At 39.2% G+C, this 15,006-nt stretch overlaps 1 protein-coding gene across 1 annotated transcript in view; it reads left to right on the plus strand.

Moving 5' to 3' along the window:
• Positions 1-720: 720 nt before the first annotated feature.
• Samtor (S-adenosylmethionine sensor upstream of mTORC1) overlaps positions 721-15,006 on the plus strand; it is a 59,549-nt gene continuing 45,263 nt past the window's right edge. The window contains exon 1 of the mRNA XM_034519307.2: positions 721-990. Within this exon, the coding sequence (XP_034375198.1) occupies positions 837-990 (154 nt within the window). The 5' untranslated portion in view covers positions 721-836. The remainder of the gene's footprint in view (positions 991-15,006) is intronic.

Genomic DNA, 15,006 nt, shown 5'->3' on the forward strand with positions numbered 1-15,006 from the left:
TTTCAGTAACCCATTGTTATGGTCATTACAGAAGTTCTACAGGTAGACAATATGGCCTATTTGGTGTTTATAACTTGGTTGTCCCACATCTCCTATTTTTTTTTTTTTAGTATCTTTCTTTTCCCCAATTCTTTGTCTTTCGTTCAGTAGCAGTGTGCCAGGCAATTTACCAGGTTTAGCTAAGAGAATTATATCAGGAGTTGATAGTTTGACCTCTCCTTGACCCCAAAGAAGGCTTACAAGTTTGGACTCCTTGAAGTGTAAAACCCTGCGCAGCAGACAAGTCTTCAAAGAGTACCCAGTTGAAGGGAATCTGTATAGGTGCAACAGGGTGCAGCGGGAGCTCAGGTGATCGACCGCGTCCTATGGCGGCATCACATCAGAACTCACAGCGGCTTGGGAAGTTGGGAGACGCAAAGCGGGACCATACAATGAAGCTCAAACTAGGCAAAAACGCTGGGGCGCAAGCGCACCCCACACCACAGGCCTCCTCCCTTAGGCAGCAGGGGCTCCTCCGCACAGCATCCGGGGCGTGGCCTGGCAAGGAGCCCTGTGCTTTCTCCGCCTCCTTCAGCTGCTCCTTCCCAAACAACCCGGCGCTCCGCCGCTGCCCTTTGCCCATTGGTCCGTGGCCCTTTCCATTTCCACCCAGCCCTCCGAAGTTCACCAATCACCTCGCGCTCTTGGGAAGACACCGCCCCCCGAGGCCTTAGCTGTGGCTCCTCGGCCTCCTCCGGCTGCTGCCTCTGCTGCTGCCTCCTCCTTCCCCACCTCCTCCGTCCGGGGAGAGACCGCGGGGCCCGAGGGGCGGCGGCGGCGGCGGCGGCGGCAGCGCTATGGAGCCGGGGCCGGGTGGCCGAGGCGCAGCGCGCGGACAGCGGCCCCCGAGCGCCGCGCAGCCCCGGGAGCAGGAGCGGAAGCTGGAGCAGGAGAAGCTGTCCGGGGTGGTGAAGAGCGTCCACCGGCGGCTCCGCAAGAAGTACCGCGAAGGTAAACAGGCAGCGGGGGAGGGGAAGCGCGTCCCCCGGCTGGGTCAGCTCTTTCCAGCCCCACAGGCCACCATTGACACACACGGGGGCGGCACGTCTGCCCAGGCCGCGATCGGCCAGCCTCCTGCTGTCGGCTCCGGGAGCCCTCATGGGCAGTCGCCACCCACCTAGGCCCTGTCCCCAACGGTGCGCTGAGACCACTGTCACCGAGCATACACTCAGAGGGAGGGAGGGGCTTTCAGGTAAGACCCCAAGACAGGAGAGGAAAAAAAAAAAATCCACCGATGAAAGGGACTGGCAGGAGCGAAGCTGCCCCTCACTCTCCTGCGCTGGACCAGCCTGTTGTTCAACCCGCTTGGCAGCAGCCCCTCTTCCTCTTCGCTGCTTGGCAAGGCCGTGCCGAGGCCTCCCCTGCCTGGGCGTCCAGGGCTGCGAAGTCAGCAGGCCCAGCAGAGGATCTCAAGGTGCTTCACCATGTTTAACGGGGGAAAGGGTGGCAGGTAGCTCCCCTTCACCGCAGCTCCATCTTTAAGTTTGTAGAGGCAGTCCAGGAAGACAGGGGCAGGTTCTTAAGATCCTGTGCAGTTTTGAATAGTCTCTAACCACAGAGACTCTGATAGACACGGATGCCATTGAAGCTGGCCATAGGTGCAGCCCCCTCCTCCACGGAGGTAGCTTTTCCGTCTTGCGCATATGCAGGAACAGTGGCTGTAGTTGAATTGTAGGAGTTATCCTGGCATTTTGTAAATGGGGGCTTTCAAACAAAGCAACTTTATAAGATTTGGAAGGTGATAATTTGCATTATTCTTCATATGTTCAGGGACAAATTCTTGTAAGTGTTAAAATGGGCTACTTTCAGTGGATTTTTCTTTAGCTTAATTGCAAAATGAAAACTCAGCAGCGTTCTGATGTCAGTCTTTTAATTAGTTAATAATTTAGGTTAAAAGATAAATTATGGCAGAGAAGGAACAAAGACTTGTGAGATCATGTCGCTTTTCAGGTATGCACACTTTTCAATTACTTGGAAAGTTCAGTCAAGTCTATCTTCCTTTGAGTGTCGTTGATGCGTTTTATTTTTAACACTATTCAAAGTTTCTTTCCTTGACTACTTAGTCCTGGCTTTTAATAGAGGCCATTTGATATCCCCAAAGATGGCTAATAGCTATTGTTTGATAGGTACCAATAGAAGAGCCTTGGCAAGCATATTAAGGTATTGAATTTTTTTTTTTATTGAAAATACTTTAATTCCCAACCGCAATTCAATAAAATGAGTGGTTACCATAGCAACAGTTGCATCATTCTCTATAGTCACAAAATGCACTTACATAATGGCATTCTCTATTGGTTTTTATGTTGTTTGAAGAAATGAGGAAATAAGTGGACCCACTTTTCTTGAATTTTTCATGCCATTTTGTACAAATTTACAGTACATCTTTTAAAAGAAAATGACTAGTCTGTAATTCAGTTTCTATTCTTAACCTTTTTGTAATAATTTCATTGTTATTCATTATTCATTGATTCAAAAACGAATAGGTTCCACTTAACACATTGCTAATGTGTCACTATCTCTTTAAGCTGCTGTTTATGCATGCTTAGTCTCACATGTTTAAACATGCCTTTAAGCCCAAATTCTAACTAGGGGAACACTTGGTTCATAATGAAGATTGATACTTAGAAATTATCAGAATGGAAAGCAATGCATGTAGTTCAGAAACAGATGATCTGATGTGTGCTGGGCAGGTAAAGAAGTCCTGATAGTCTAAGCATTTGAATGAAGCAATTCTTTTGGCATTTTAATGCCCTAAATTCCATCAATCATTTAGATGTTTTATTTTGGGGGCATAGTAATATACTGATGGTGTCTAGTCATAAATGTATTCTATAAGCTCATAACAATTTTCTTACTGGGGATCACAGTAAAAATTCTTATTTAAAATCTTGGATTGTAAGACTATAAGAAGCCATAATTTTCATTAATGATTCTTAAACATGGTTGGCCTTAAATTGTCTGTACTTTTATATCAGATCTACAGCCTCTGCATCTCCATTAGGGACAGGAAACATATTAGCTAGATTTAGTGTATATTCCCAATTTAATTCTTTCAGTATTATAGATTAGTGGGCCCAATCCTAAAAAGATCAAAGTAACTTCCATGAAGCTGAGGTAGTTTATCATTAGTGCATACTATTTTATGGGAGCTAGAGTGTCTGTCTCATCTTTTCTCCTAATATTGGCGACAAAATGTTAGATTATAAAAGAAAATGAAGATAAGGAAGTAGCACTAAAAGTTGAGCAAGGAAAAAGGATATAAATTGATGGGTATGGGCTCTCTGTGGGAATGGAGCAATGGGAAGTATAGTTTTTTCAGGGATATTCTGGTAATGAAAAATAGACTGGGGTAGAATGAAAAGGGAAATACAGCAATTACTGAAAAGAACACAACTAAGGGTAAAGAATATAGGGTAGAATAGAGTTTTCTTTGTCTATGTTAGTAGATTGGAAATGCAACAGAAAGAGAAGTGAAAATGGGACCTTCCTTCTGTGATGGGTTCTTCCTCCACTGCTCTAATCTGTCCAGCTGGTAAGTGTTGACCGTGATGAGCAGGCTTGGGTGAGGAAAGCGAACTGTGTTACAGAGGTCACTAGGTGTATTTAATGCACTCCTTACGACTTTTTCACACTGTTCCATTTTACTACCTGACCTCTATCACCACTCAAAGGTCTTATGCCAATTTGTATTAGTGAAACGAGAATCAGTGATAATGGTCAGTGTTTGAGATGGCACTATCTATCTGAATAAGTTACTAAGAGAAAACGTGAGGGCAATTCCTGGAATTGGCCGGGAGAAGGGAAATTTTGATGTCCAACCATTTGTAGATAAAAGACTTGCAGATTGACTTTATGTGAAGTTTATATGCTTGCAGAAACAGGTTTAATATCTTTCTCTACACTGAATTTTGAAATTTGGTTTCTACAGCAACTTAAAATTTTAATTTGATTGGAAGGTGTATAGATAATTTATTTATAAGAAATAGCTAGTTTAATTTTGCTTCCCAAACAAGGATTTTGTTTATTAGTCATATTTACTTGATTAGTGTCTCTAACTAAGAACTTAACCCATGTAGACTTTCAGTTTTGTTTTTGCTTTATTTTGCAGGTTTGGTGTGTATGTGTTGGGTGTGCACATTTGTGATTGTGCAGGTGCATATGTGTGCATGTACCTGTGATGGCTAGAGGTCAGCATCAGTCTTCATCAGTTGTATTCATTTTACTGTTTGAGACGGGTCTTTGTCTGAACCTAGAGATCACTAATTAGGCTGGACAGGCTGTGATAAAGCAGTGTGATTATAGCTGGATAATTCTGTGCCTGGTCTTTTATTTGCTGTCAGGGATCTGAACACAGGTCCTCTTGGCAGAAGGCAAGCATATCAGTGATGGAGCTTTCTCTCCAGCTCACACATCTTTTGTAGCAAACACTTGAGAAAATCATGGGGGAAATGGTAACTTTAAATTCGAGATAATTTAAAACCAAAACCAAAACAGCCTTAAAATTAATAGAATTAACTTATAATATTCATGTTTTGCATGAAGTACAATATTTGAATTGTTTTAAAAATTAGGATCATGGACCACTTTAACTTGAACTTTTCTTTCAGTATTTTCTCCACAGCTGTGTTAATAAATTGACCAATTCTGTGACCCACCCCCATACAATTTGAACCAGTTCTCTGTTTATTTTCAAGTGAGTTTTCAGTTTTCTTTTTATGTTGACTCCTAGTTAATACTCATTATGATACAGAATTAGAAAAGTATATGTATGCACACATGCATATGAGAAGCTTTGCTTGTTCATTAAAATATGTAGACTCTTCACTAAAAGTCTAATTAACTTAGCCCTAGAAATTTTTTGCAGGGTAGAAAATGAAAGGGTGGTTTCATTTAACATCAGTAACACTTATAATGATAATCACTAACAGAACACTGATGCTGTTGATTGACTGAAGAGCACACAGTAGGTGTGTAGTGTATGTTACCTATTTGATTTTATCATTATGCATCTGTTTTATTTCTGCAAGGAAGAGGCTTATAGTTCAAAAGATACATACTAAAGTATAAATGTAAATCCTTTGGTTATTTATCAGGCGAAAAGCAAAAATCCAAACCGAAACCCAAATATTGTGATCTTAGCCTTAGGTTCATTTTAAGTGTTATCTTTGGAATTCTGTAGGATATAACTGTCTATGGAACTTCAAAACTTAAAACTCCATGAAGTATAGAGTAGACAAAAAAGTCAACACTGAAGTGGAAGCACAGTAGGTTATAATAGGAAGTAATCTAGAAGAGGTGAGTTCAGTGGCTCTGGACACTCGTCTGATTTAGAGTTGATAAAGACATAAGAAACAGTCATGATAGTGAAACAAGAAATACGAATATTTTGAAGGGTAGAATAAGAAGTTTTCATAAAGGAAAGAGGAAAAGATAATGGCAATTGTAAGGAGTCTTTAACTGGGAAAATATAGGCAGCCATTAAGCCTCCAGTTCAGAAATACATTATATATGTTTTAGTCAGAATGCTGATGGGGACAGTGATTGAGTATGGGTGTATTCTTTGGAAGTGGAAGATGGCAAGCCCTCTATGTGGGGGAGAATACATAAACAAACAGACTGCCAAGAGGAGTGACTGTGAAGTGCTAGTAGTGCTTGGAGCCAGCAGTAGGTAAGGGTGAAAGTAGAGAGTGAGGTATCCCAGAATACAGGAGGCACCCCCAGAAGCTGAGTTTCCTCAGTGCTAGGCTGTAAGACTTCACAACAATGCCTATTATGTATGCTTTATTTACAAGAAAAGTACTCAGAGTGACAACCTAAAGTTCCCAAGAAAAAAGATAATTAGGATTATTACAGTCTTTAAGAAATTGTGATTGGGTTTGATTCTCAACATTAGCCTAAGTGCAATGCTGTTGTGTATATCCTGTTTGTAGCTTCCTGTATCTAATGTGATGTTTCGTTTCTTATTTTGTAAAGAATTATCTATTCATTTTATATATCCGAGTACACTGTAGCTGTCTTCAGATGTACCTGAAGAGCCCATCAGATCCCACTAAAGAAGGTTGTGAGCCACTATGTAGTTGCTGGGAATTGACCTCAGGACCTCCGGAAGAGCTATCGGTGTTCTTAACAGCTGAGCCTTCTCTCCAGTCCTAATGAGATGTTTCTTATGCATTAATGAGCATCAGTATTGTGTTAACTTTAAAATGCCAATTCTTGGGCTCCAGAAAGCAATTCTGGAAGTTGGATATTAGAGCCTCTTTAACTGTTTTTTGTCTACTTGTGATGCAGGCAACTGTTTTACCACTTTGTGAGGTGGGACACTGAACTAAGGTTATTTTGTTATAAAACTACATGTTGATATAAAAGAATGAAGCCATGTTAGGAGCTTTTATTGTGTTTTCAAACTCATTCCTCCTCTACCTATATATGCTTCATTTCTAGGATACAATCATGGTATGTAGGAGGGAAGTGTCAGCTGAGACAGCTAAGTAGATGAGTGATTTTTCTACACTTTGGACTTTTGCTATACTGCTGTGTAAAGAAGTATCTATTTTTAAGGACAGTATTCAAATCAGTAGTCTTAAAACTTCCCCTTTAATAGGTTTAATGAATCAATTGATTTCAAATATTAGATTGTCTCTTTCTTTTATACATTTTAAAATTCCTTTGGTTGCTTCTTGGTATTTCTGTAGTAAAAATAAGCATACCTATATTAATATCTAAATAATACAGGCAAATGCTTCACATAGCCCTGTCATACCCATCTCTTATAGCATTTATATTAATTTAGAACAATCCAGTGCTTGGAAATACCTTATCTGTCATAGAATGAAAACTGTTTGTCACATATACTAGAGTAACCTAAAATTATATGTGCTGTTGAAAGGACAATCTCACATTTAAAACTTTAATAACTGAAAGCAGCATTAAGAAGTTACTGTTTTATTATGAAACATTTTTGGAGCTCCCATTTTTATTAGTTCTTGCCAATTTCTAAAATTATCAGTGTCCCAACAATCTTCAGGTTACATGAATACAGAAGGTGGTGTTTGTAGCTGTTCTGTGTACCTCTAAGATAGCATTAAGAAGTGGTTTGTTCCTCGATGTTATCCTTTGCTCTGTCCCATTCCCACTCCTGTATCATTACTAGAATATTGATCATGAAACTAGGAGTACTGATACCCAGGAAGTTTAAGTGTGTATTGGGTTTGTTGTTGTTGTTGTTGGTTTTTTTTTTTTTTTTTGACAATTGAAAATTCTATCTATTAGCCGAGCATGGTGGAACATGCCTCTAGTCCCAGCACTTAACAGTTGAAGCATGAAGTTGAAGAATTAGAAGCCAGTCTGGGCTAGAACTATAGAGATGATGATGATGATGATGATAATGATGATGATGATGATAATGCTTCCTAAGTAGATAAATCAAGCAGTCTGCCTCACTTCATCATCAAATACTTTGGTTTAAAATTTGAAATCTCTGGGCCTCTTAAAATTCTACAGTCATTTAGGCTGGATTCTTAGAACATTTAGCACAGATTCTATATAAATAAGTGCCCGTGCCTGTGCATACCACAGTTGGCATGTGGATTACTTACCTCTTTCCCACCTAGCGTAGTCCTTTCACTAGAACTCTGCCTTTTGTGTAACTAACCCTAACACTGTTCCTCACAGAGACTGAAGATGCATATATAGGAGCACCTAGTAGACATGCTCTCTTGTTGAGTAGATTGATGACTCTATCCGTTTAGCGATACAAACTATTCTGAACATTCCTCTTTTTATATACTTAAAATTACAAATACTGGAGAACACAGGTACTGTAACATTGACAAGTCACACTGAACTGTGGTGAATTCTCTTCTTTGTCTTACTTGCTACTTTGCCCTGCTTACCTATTGATTCCTTCTTTTCACTCAGTCCATTTTTTAAAGATATTTTTAGTCTATAAAAATTAGAAATATTTTAATGGATATAAGTTTATAATGAAGTATGGTAATTATATATTTATTTATATTTGTATATCCTAAGTTCGCACATAAAAATGTATGGTCCATTATCATTCTGTTGAATTTTGGAGGCTAAGTTTATGATATTTTAAAATATAGTATCTGAGAACCACTGGTATACTGCTTTCTGGTACCTCAAATGCAGCTTTATTCATGTTTATCACAGGGCTGTTTAGAATATGTTACCCTATAGGAAGAACGATAGTATCAACCAAGCAGACCTCCCAGAGCTCCCAGGGACTAAACCACCAACCAAAGAGTACACATGGAGGGACCCATGGCTCCAGCTGCAAATGTAGCAAAAAATGGCCTTGTCGGGCATCAGTGGGAGGAGAAGCCCTTCGTCCTGTGGAGGGTCGATGCCCCAGGCATTCTAAACCTTTTAAGAGTTTCTTTTAGAACTGTGTCAATTTTTGAAATACTCAAACTTTAGTTGAGTCACTGTTGATGATGACCTGTAGACTGGATTTTAGTTGAACAGCTAGTTGCTTGTAATTTTATAACTGATGTTTACTCTGTTTTTGAATATAGAAAACACTTAAACATTCTGCCTCTCTCAACTGGGCACTACAGTTAATTTCTGGAACTTATGTAAGTTATAAATCAAACATAGTGTTTCATTTTCCCTTTGTGCTTTTGGGGTGGAGATCACAACTGTTTTTAATAGGTAACATTTGTGAGTAAACGACAAGTATTCTAGGGAGGCAGCTGCAATGTATTGGGGATCATTATGAAATAATCAAATGAAAGGCTGATACCCTCTGGAAAATAAGATTAATTTGTATTTCAAAGGAAAGAAGTGTACTGTGCCAGACAGTAGGAGAACAGTTAATTCGTAAAGGAAAGATAGTATCAACTACATAGTGCACTTTAGCTTAGAACATGAGAGAATTAGTTCATGAGAGAATTGTCCTGGTGACAAAATGGATAATTCCATAACTCATTTAACTATAGTTGATTTTTACAAAGATAGTTGCAAATTAATGTTAAAATAATTAAGAATAGAGCAGTGTTTTAAAGTTACATACACTGTTCTGCTTAGTCACCATTATTATTTTTAAATAGGCAGTCAGGCTTTTCTCTTCTTAAGTTGAAACAAATGTTTTGTTTGTAAAGGCAAGTTTACTTGAAAACTGTGCTGTTATCTTGCTATAGGACACAGATTGAGAATAATTAGCTCATCGATTTCTGTATTGACCTTGATTTGGAATGTTGTCATCACTCATGCTTAAAACTGTAAATTAGTGTTTATTTTTTGTTGTATTTAGTGGGTATTTAGAAATGTAAAAATAAAGAAAATACAAAAAGTAGAAGTGGAAGACCTGGTATTGTGAGCTTTGTTCTAGAATTTTGGAAGACAATCATGATTATTTTAAGTTGATTTTAAAACTATAGTTGAGCAAATTATTATTAATAATTTTTCAAGTTTATTCTTTTTGTTTGATCATGAACTGTATGTGTGTATGTGTGTGCAATGATGCTTTATAAAAGTAATTTTTTATTTTCTTGTAATAGGAAAGGTAGTTGTATGTTTGTTGGATAAACTCAGGCTTTTTTATACTCTCTTTAAAGCACATGGTTTTTCTAGGATGCCTGTAGGAAGTGAATTTTAAAAGGGCGGTATTGGGGATGTGGCTTGATGGTACAAGGCTTGTCTAAGCATGCACAGAGTTCTAGGTTTCCTCTCAAAAACTACATAAAATTGAGTCTGGTGTCACACTCTGGTAATCCTAGCACTGGTACTAGAGGCAGGAAGATCAGACATTCAGTTCATGCAACTTCCAAGAGAGTCTCAGATACATGAGACCCTTTCAGTCCTCATCAGAGAAGCTTCTTTTTGCAGTGCATGGTAATTAATAAAGAGACTTACAACTGATCAGTGTGCAAACAATGAGTGACTGTGGTGGTTTAGCTCCAAATAGGATATCTGTATCACATTCCCTTCCCTTAAGGCTCATATCATCATGGAAGAGGAGTCCAGAAAGATTCTACAAGCCAGAGGTAGTGGATATCTGCAGTGAAACAGTGTTTCACAAACAACACAGCTGACATAACAATGCTGTCACAGACATGTCCTCACAGCTAGGATTGCATGCATGAGACCTGCACAATACAAGCCAGTTCCAGTCCCAGCATGGATGGAGCTGTTGGCATCAGTGGCTGCTGAGGGAGGGAGAGTCCAGTTTTTTAAGGGATGCCTGAGAGGCTGCCCATGTTCCTGTAGATGGACCTATACCAAGGAGCACTCATCCTAAGTAGGCATGAAGTTGAGAGAGGAAAGTAGAAGAGCACTAGTGTGTGTGGGGGGGGGGTGAGCGGGATATACAGTGAGGAAAGTAGAAGAGCACTAGTGTGTGTGTGGGGGGGGGTGAGCGGGATATACAGTGAGGAAAGTAGAAGAGCACTAGTGTGTGTGGGGGGGGTGAGCGGGATATACAGTGAGTAAGATAAATCAGTAATAAAATAGTCTCTTATCTAAAAAATGCTGTGGTTGAGGCTAACTTATGTGGGACGTAGTAATACATTAAGTTTGGGTCTGTTCTGTTACAGCTTCACCAGCATTTTACTTGTTCCTTTCTTACGCTCCTCTGTTTTACTTCCTGTTTGTTAACTTTACTATTTCATGTAGCATTTAACTTTTTTTTTTCTTCCGGGAGCTAAAGCTGGCTCAGTAGTTAGTTGAGAGAAGGTCCTGCTCTTCAGAGGATCCAGACGTGGTTCCTGGCTCTTATGTGAGGTGGCTCACACTGCTATAAACTCCAGCTCATTTCCTCTGACATCCTTTTGGCCTCTACAGCCACCAGCATACATATGGCGTGTGTGTGTGTGTGTGTGTGTGTGTGTGTGTGTGTGTGAGAGAGAGAGAGAGAGAGAGAGAGAGAGAGAGAGAGAGAGAACATTTTAGAAAGAATTCATTTTCAGCAAATATGGTATAAGAATAAAAAATATAAAATTTCATTTTTTTATTCTCACTTATATAGTTAAGTGTACTATACTTACCAATCACGTATTAGCTTTCAGTCTTAGCATACATTGAGACTATAAATCTGACTGTTAAGAAAAATATTACAATATTATATTTATGTCAATCAAATACACAAAAATTGAATCCTTTACACTGTCAGATAAGCAGACAATAAGCCTCAAAACTACATGAGAAGCACTATTTAAAGACATGGGCACAGGGAAAAAATTTTTGAACAGAAAGAACACCAATGGCTTATGTGCTAAGATCAAAAATAGACAAATGGAACCTCATAAAATTGCAAAGCTTCTGTAAGGCAAAGGACACTGTCAATAGGAAAAAACGGCAACGGACAGATTGGGAAAAGATCTTTACCAATCCTACATCTGATAGAGGGCTAATATCCAATATATACAAAGAACTCAAGAAATTAGACTTCAGACAACCAAATAACCTATTAAAAAATGGGGAACAGAGCTAAGCAGACAATTCTCAACTGAGGAAACTCTAATGGCTGAGAAGCACCTAAAGAAATGTTCAACATCCTTAGTTATCAGTGAAATGCAAATCAAAATGACCCTGAGATTCCACCTCACACCAGTCAGAATGGCTAAGATCAAAAACTCAGGTGACAACAGGTGCTGGTGAGGATGTGGAGAAAGAGGAACACTTCTCCATTGTTGGTGGGATTGCAAGCTGGTACAAGCACTCTGGAAATCAGTCTGGCGGTTTCTCAGAAAATTGGACAAAGTATTACCTGAGGACCCAGCTATACCACTCCTGGGCATATATGGAAAAGATGCTTCAACATATAACAAGGACACATGCTGTGCTATGTTCATAGCAGACTTAATTTATAATAGAAGCTGGAAAGAACCCAGATGTCCTTCAACAGAGGAATGGATACGGAAAATGCAGTACATTTACACAAGGGAGTACTACTCAGCTATAAAAAAACAATGACTTTCTTAGGCAAATGGATGGAACTAGAAAATATCCTGAGTGAGGTAACCCAATCACAAAAGAACACACATGGTATTCACTCACTGATAAGTGAAAAGTAGCCCCAAAGCTCAGAATATTCAAGATACAATTCACAGACCACATGAAGTTCAAGAAGAAGAAAGACCAAAGTGTGGGTGCTTCTGTGCTTCTTAGAAGAGGGAACAAAATATTCAGGGCAAGAAATACAGAGACAAAGTGTGGAACAGAGACTGAAGGAAAGGCCATCCAGAGATTTCCTCACCTAGAGATCCATCCCATATACAGTCACCAAACCCAGACACTATTGTGAATTCCAAGAAGTACTTGCTGACAGGATCCTGATATAGCTGTCTCCTGAGAGACTCTGCCAGAGCCTGACAAAAACAGAGGCAAATATTCACAGCCAATCATTGAACTGAACACAGGGTCTTCAATGGAGGAGTTTGCAACTCCATAGGAAGAAAAACAATATAAACCAACCAGCCCCCCCGCCCCCAAGAGCTCCCAAGGACTAAACTGCCAACTAAAGAGTACATATGGAGGCAGCCATGGCTCCAGCCACATATGTAGCAGAGGATGGCCTTGTTGGGCATCAGTGGGAGAAGAGGCCCTTGGTCCTGTGAAGGTTCGATAACCCAGTATAGGGGAGTGTCAGCACAGGGAGGCAGGAGTGTGTGGATGGGTGGGGGAACACCCTCATAGAAGCAGGGGCAGGGGGGATGTGATAGGGAGTTTACAGTGGTGGGGGGAAACTGGGAAAAGGGTTTATTTACATTTGAAATGTAAGTAAAGAAAATATCCAATAAAAAAGAAAAAAGAAAGACAATTTTGTTTTGTGTGAAAAATACAGAACCTTCTAAAAGGCTTTGTAAAGTATGTCTCTAGTTACAATCGCCTGTGCATCTTCTAGCTAGTAGTTAATTATAGAGTAAATCAAGTTTCAGAGTCTAAGGTGGGATGGTAAGGACACTGAGTTTTAATAGAGGGCGGCGGTAGTGTCTTCCATAGCTACCCTTAGTTCTCAAGTGTAATGGACAAACAGCTCAGAGTCACTACGTGTGACAAGAGCTCTGCCTTGAGTGTGTACTATTTTTCTTTTACCTTTCTCCAGCACAGTATTAGAATCCAATGTTTCACATTCCCAGTTAATGAGAAACAGGCTAGTTAGTGCTCAAGCTCCCTGCCTTTTAGATGCCCAGTGGACCTAGTAGCATTGTGCATGTGGTGTCTTCACCAGCAGTGTCTCTAGCACACCTCTGTGCTTAGGTCTTTCTCCTACTTGGTTTGTTGTTCTTCTCTTCTCTCCATGTTCCCTTACTGCTATGGTTTAGGACTCTCTGCCCAATAAAGTAAAAGTATCCAAGGTTTTAATTTTTATCTACCATGTTGAATGGAAATCAAGTCTTGCAGGAATGAAATCTATTTTCAGCACATACAAGTCCTTTGAAATACATTTGATAATGGATTGTTATTCAAATGACTCACATTTACAAACAATTCATTGAAGTATTTTTGTATAATTGTATGTGTTATATAGGGTAGTGAAACAACTTCAAAGAGCCTTTCAAGGGTTAAGATGTAGAACTCAAATAATAAAGCACTTTCAAAACTACAACTATACCGTATTGAATCATTTAGTGTCACGTCTGATGGGTAAATTTAAGAAGAGTGATGAATGTTGAGTGCCCAGGGTGTATGGAAGGAGTGCTAGCCAGAGTGCTGCTTGAAGCCTCTTACTCTGTTTACAGTTTTAAACCACTGCATCGGACAGATGGTGCTAAGAAAGAAATTGTTCAGAATTCAGAAAAATTTTTGTATGCTTTTTTAAGCAGATAAATAATGCTAATTTGATATGTAACAAATTAGGAGCCCAGTTCCTTCACAATTATTAGTGAATATTGAAAATATTAATCTATTAAGGGCATAACACTCTGGTACCCTTAGTTTTCATTTACTTTGAAATTAAAATCAGTCTTCAGTCTGTAATTTATTGATACCATAGTCATTTTAACTGAACAATGTGTGTATGGATATGTTTGTAACCTTATCTGTTTTATAAAGATAGTTAAACTGGAGAGGTAATAAACAGGTTTCAATTTAGTACTTACTAGTCTATGGAACTATAGTATCCATTAACTAAACTTATTTGGCTGTTTTCAAATTTGAATAAATGTGTTGATTGTTAAATTTAAACTATTTTTATTTTCTGTTGCAGAAAAAAAAAGAGAAACTTAATCTTGTTTTGAAAAAGAGTTTTAAATATAATTAACTGTATTGTGTGATAGAACTCAGTTCGTTTGTTGAAGTGGTGATCAAGGTACTCAGATAGTTTTAATCTTTATCCTGTTGTGCTAATGAACTTCATTTGGCCAAATAATTTTTCAATCATTGTCAGTCTTCACAGTGATACCTGAAATTTCATCTTAAATGTGATGATGACTGGTTTTAAAACTAAAATGTAATAGTTAGATAGTAACCTGTGTATGTGTGTTTGTATATGTGCGTGTGTGGGACACAGAGGACAATTTTAGATATCATTCCTCAGCTACCATCCATGTTATATTTTTATTGTCCTTGGAGTAGAGGTATATCCCTACTCTGGAACTAGCCAACTGGATCAAGTTGGCTGGCTAGCCATGATCAGTAAGCCAGAAAAAAACCCACCTGTCTCTCCCTCCCCGTGAATGTGAATGGAAGCTTGGATTACAAGCTTTCAGTAGCACACCAGGGTTATTTCTGTGGCTTCTGGAAATGGAACCTCAAGTCCTTGTGCTTGCAAAACAACATTTTACCAAATGAAACATGTCTCTTCTGGCCACTTGCTTATAGTTTTTATTCAGAACATTAGCAAACACTCAAAATTTGGAGAGGCTTGTAGCATGAGTTGATCCAAGCACAATGGGTGAGGCAGGTGGAGGAGTTAGAATATTTAAAGATACAGTCTATCTACACTAAGTAAAAGCCCAAGTGTTTGTGGTGGTCTTTCTTTTTCAAGGCTGTATAATGCAAAGA

Source organism: Arvicanthis niloticus, chromosome 15 (assembly GCF_011762505.2).
Source record: "Arvicanthis niloticus isolate mArvNil1 chromosome 15, mArvNil1.pat.X, whole genome shotgun sequence".
In the NCBI taxonomy this organism is placed as follows: Eukaryota; Metazoa; Chordata; class Mammalia; order Rodentia; family Muridae; genus Arvicanthis; species Arvicanthis niloticus.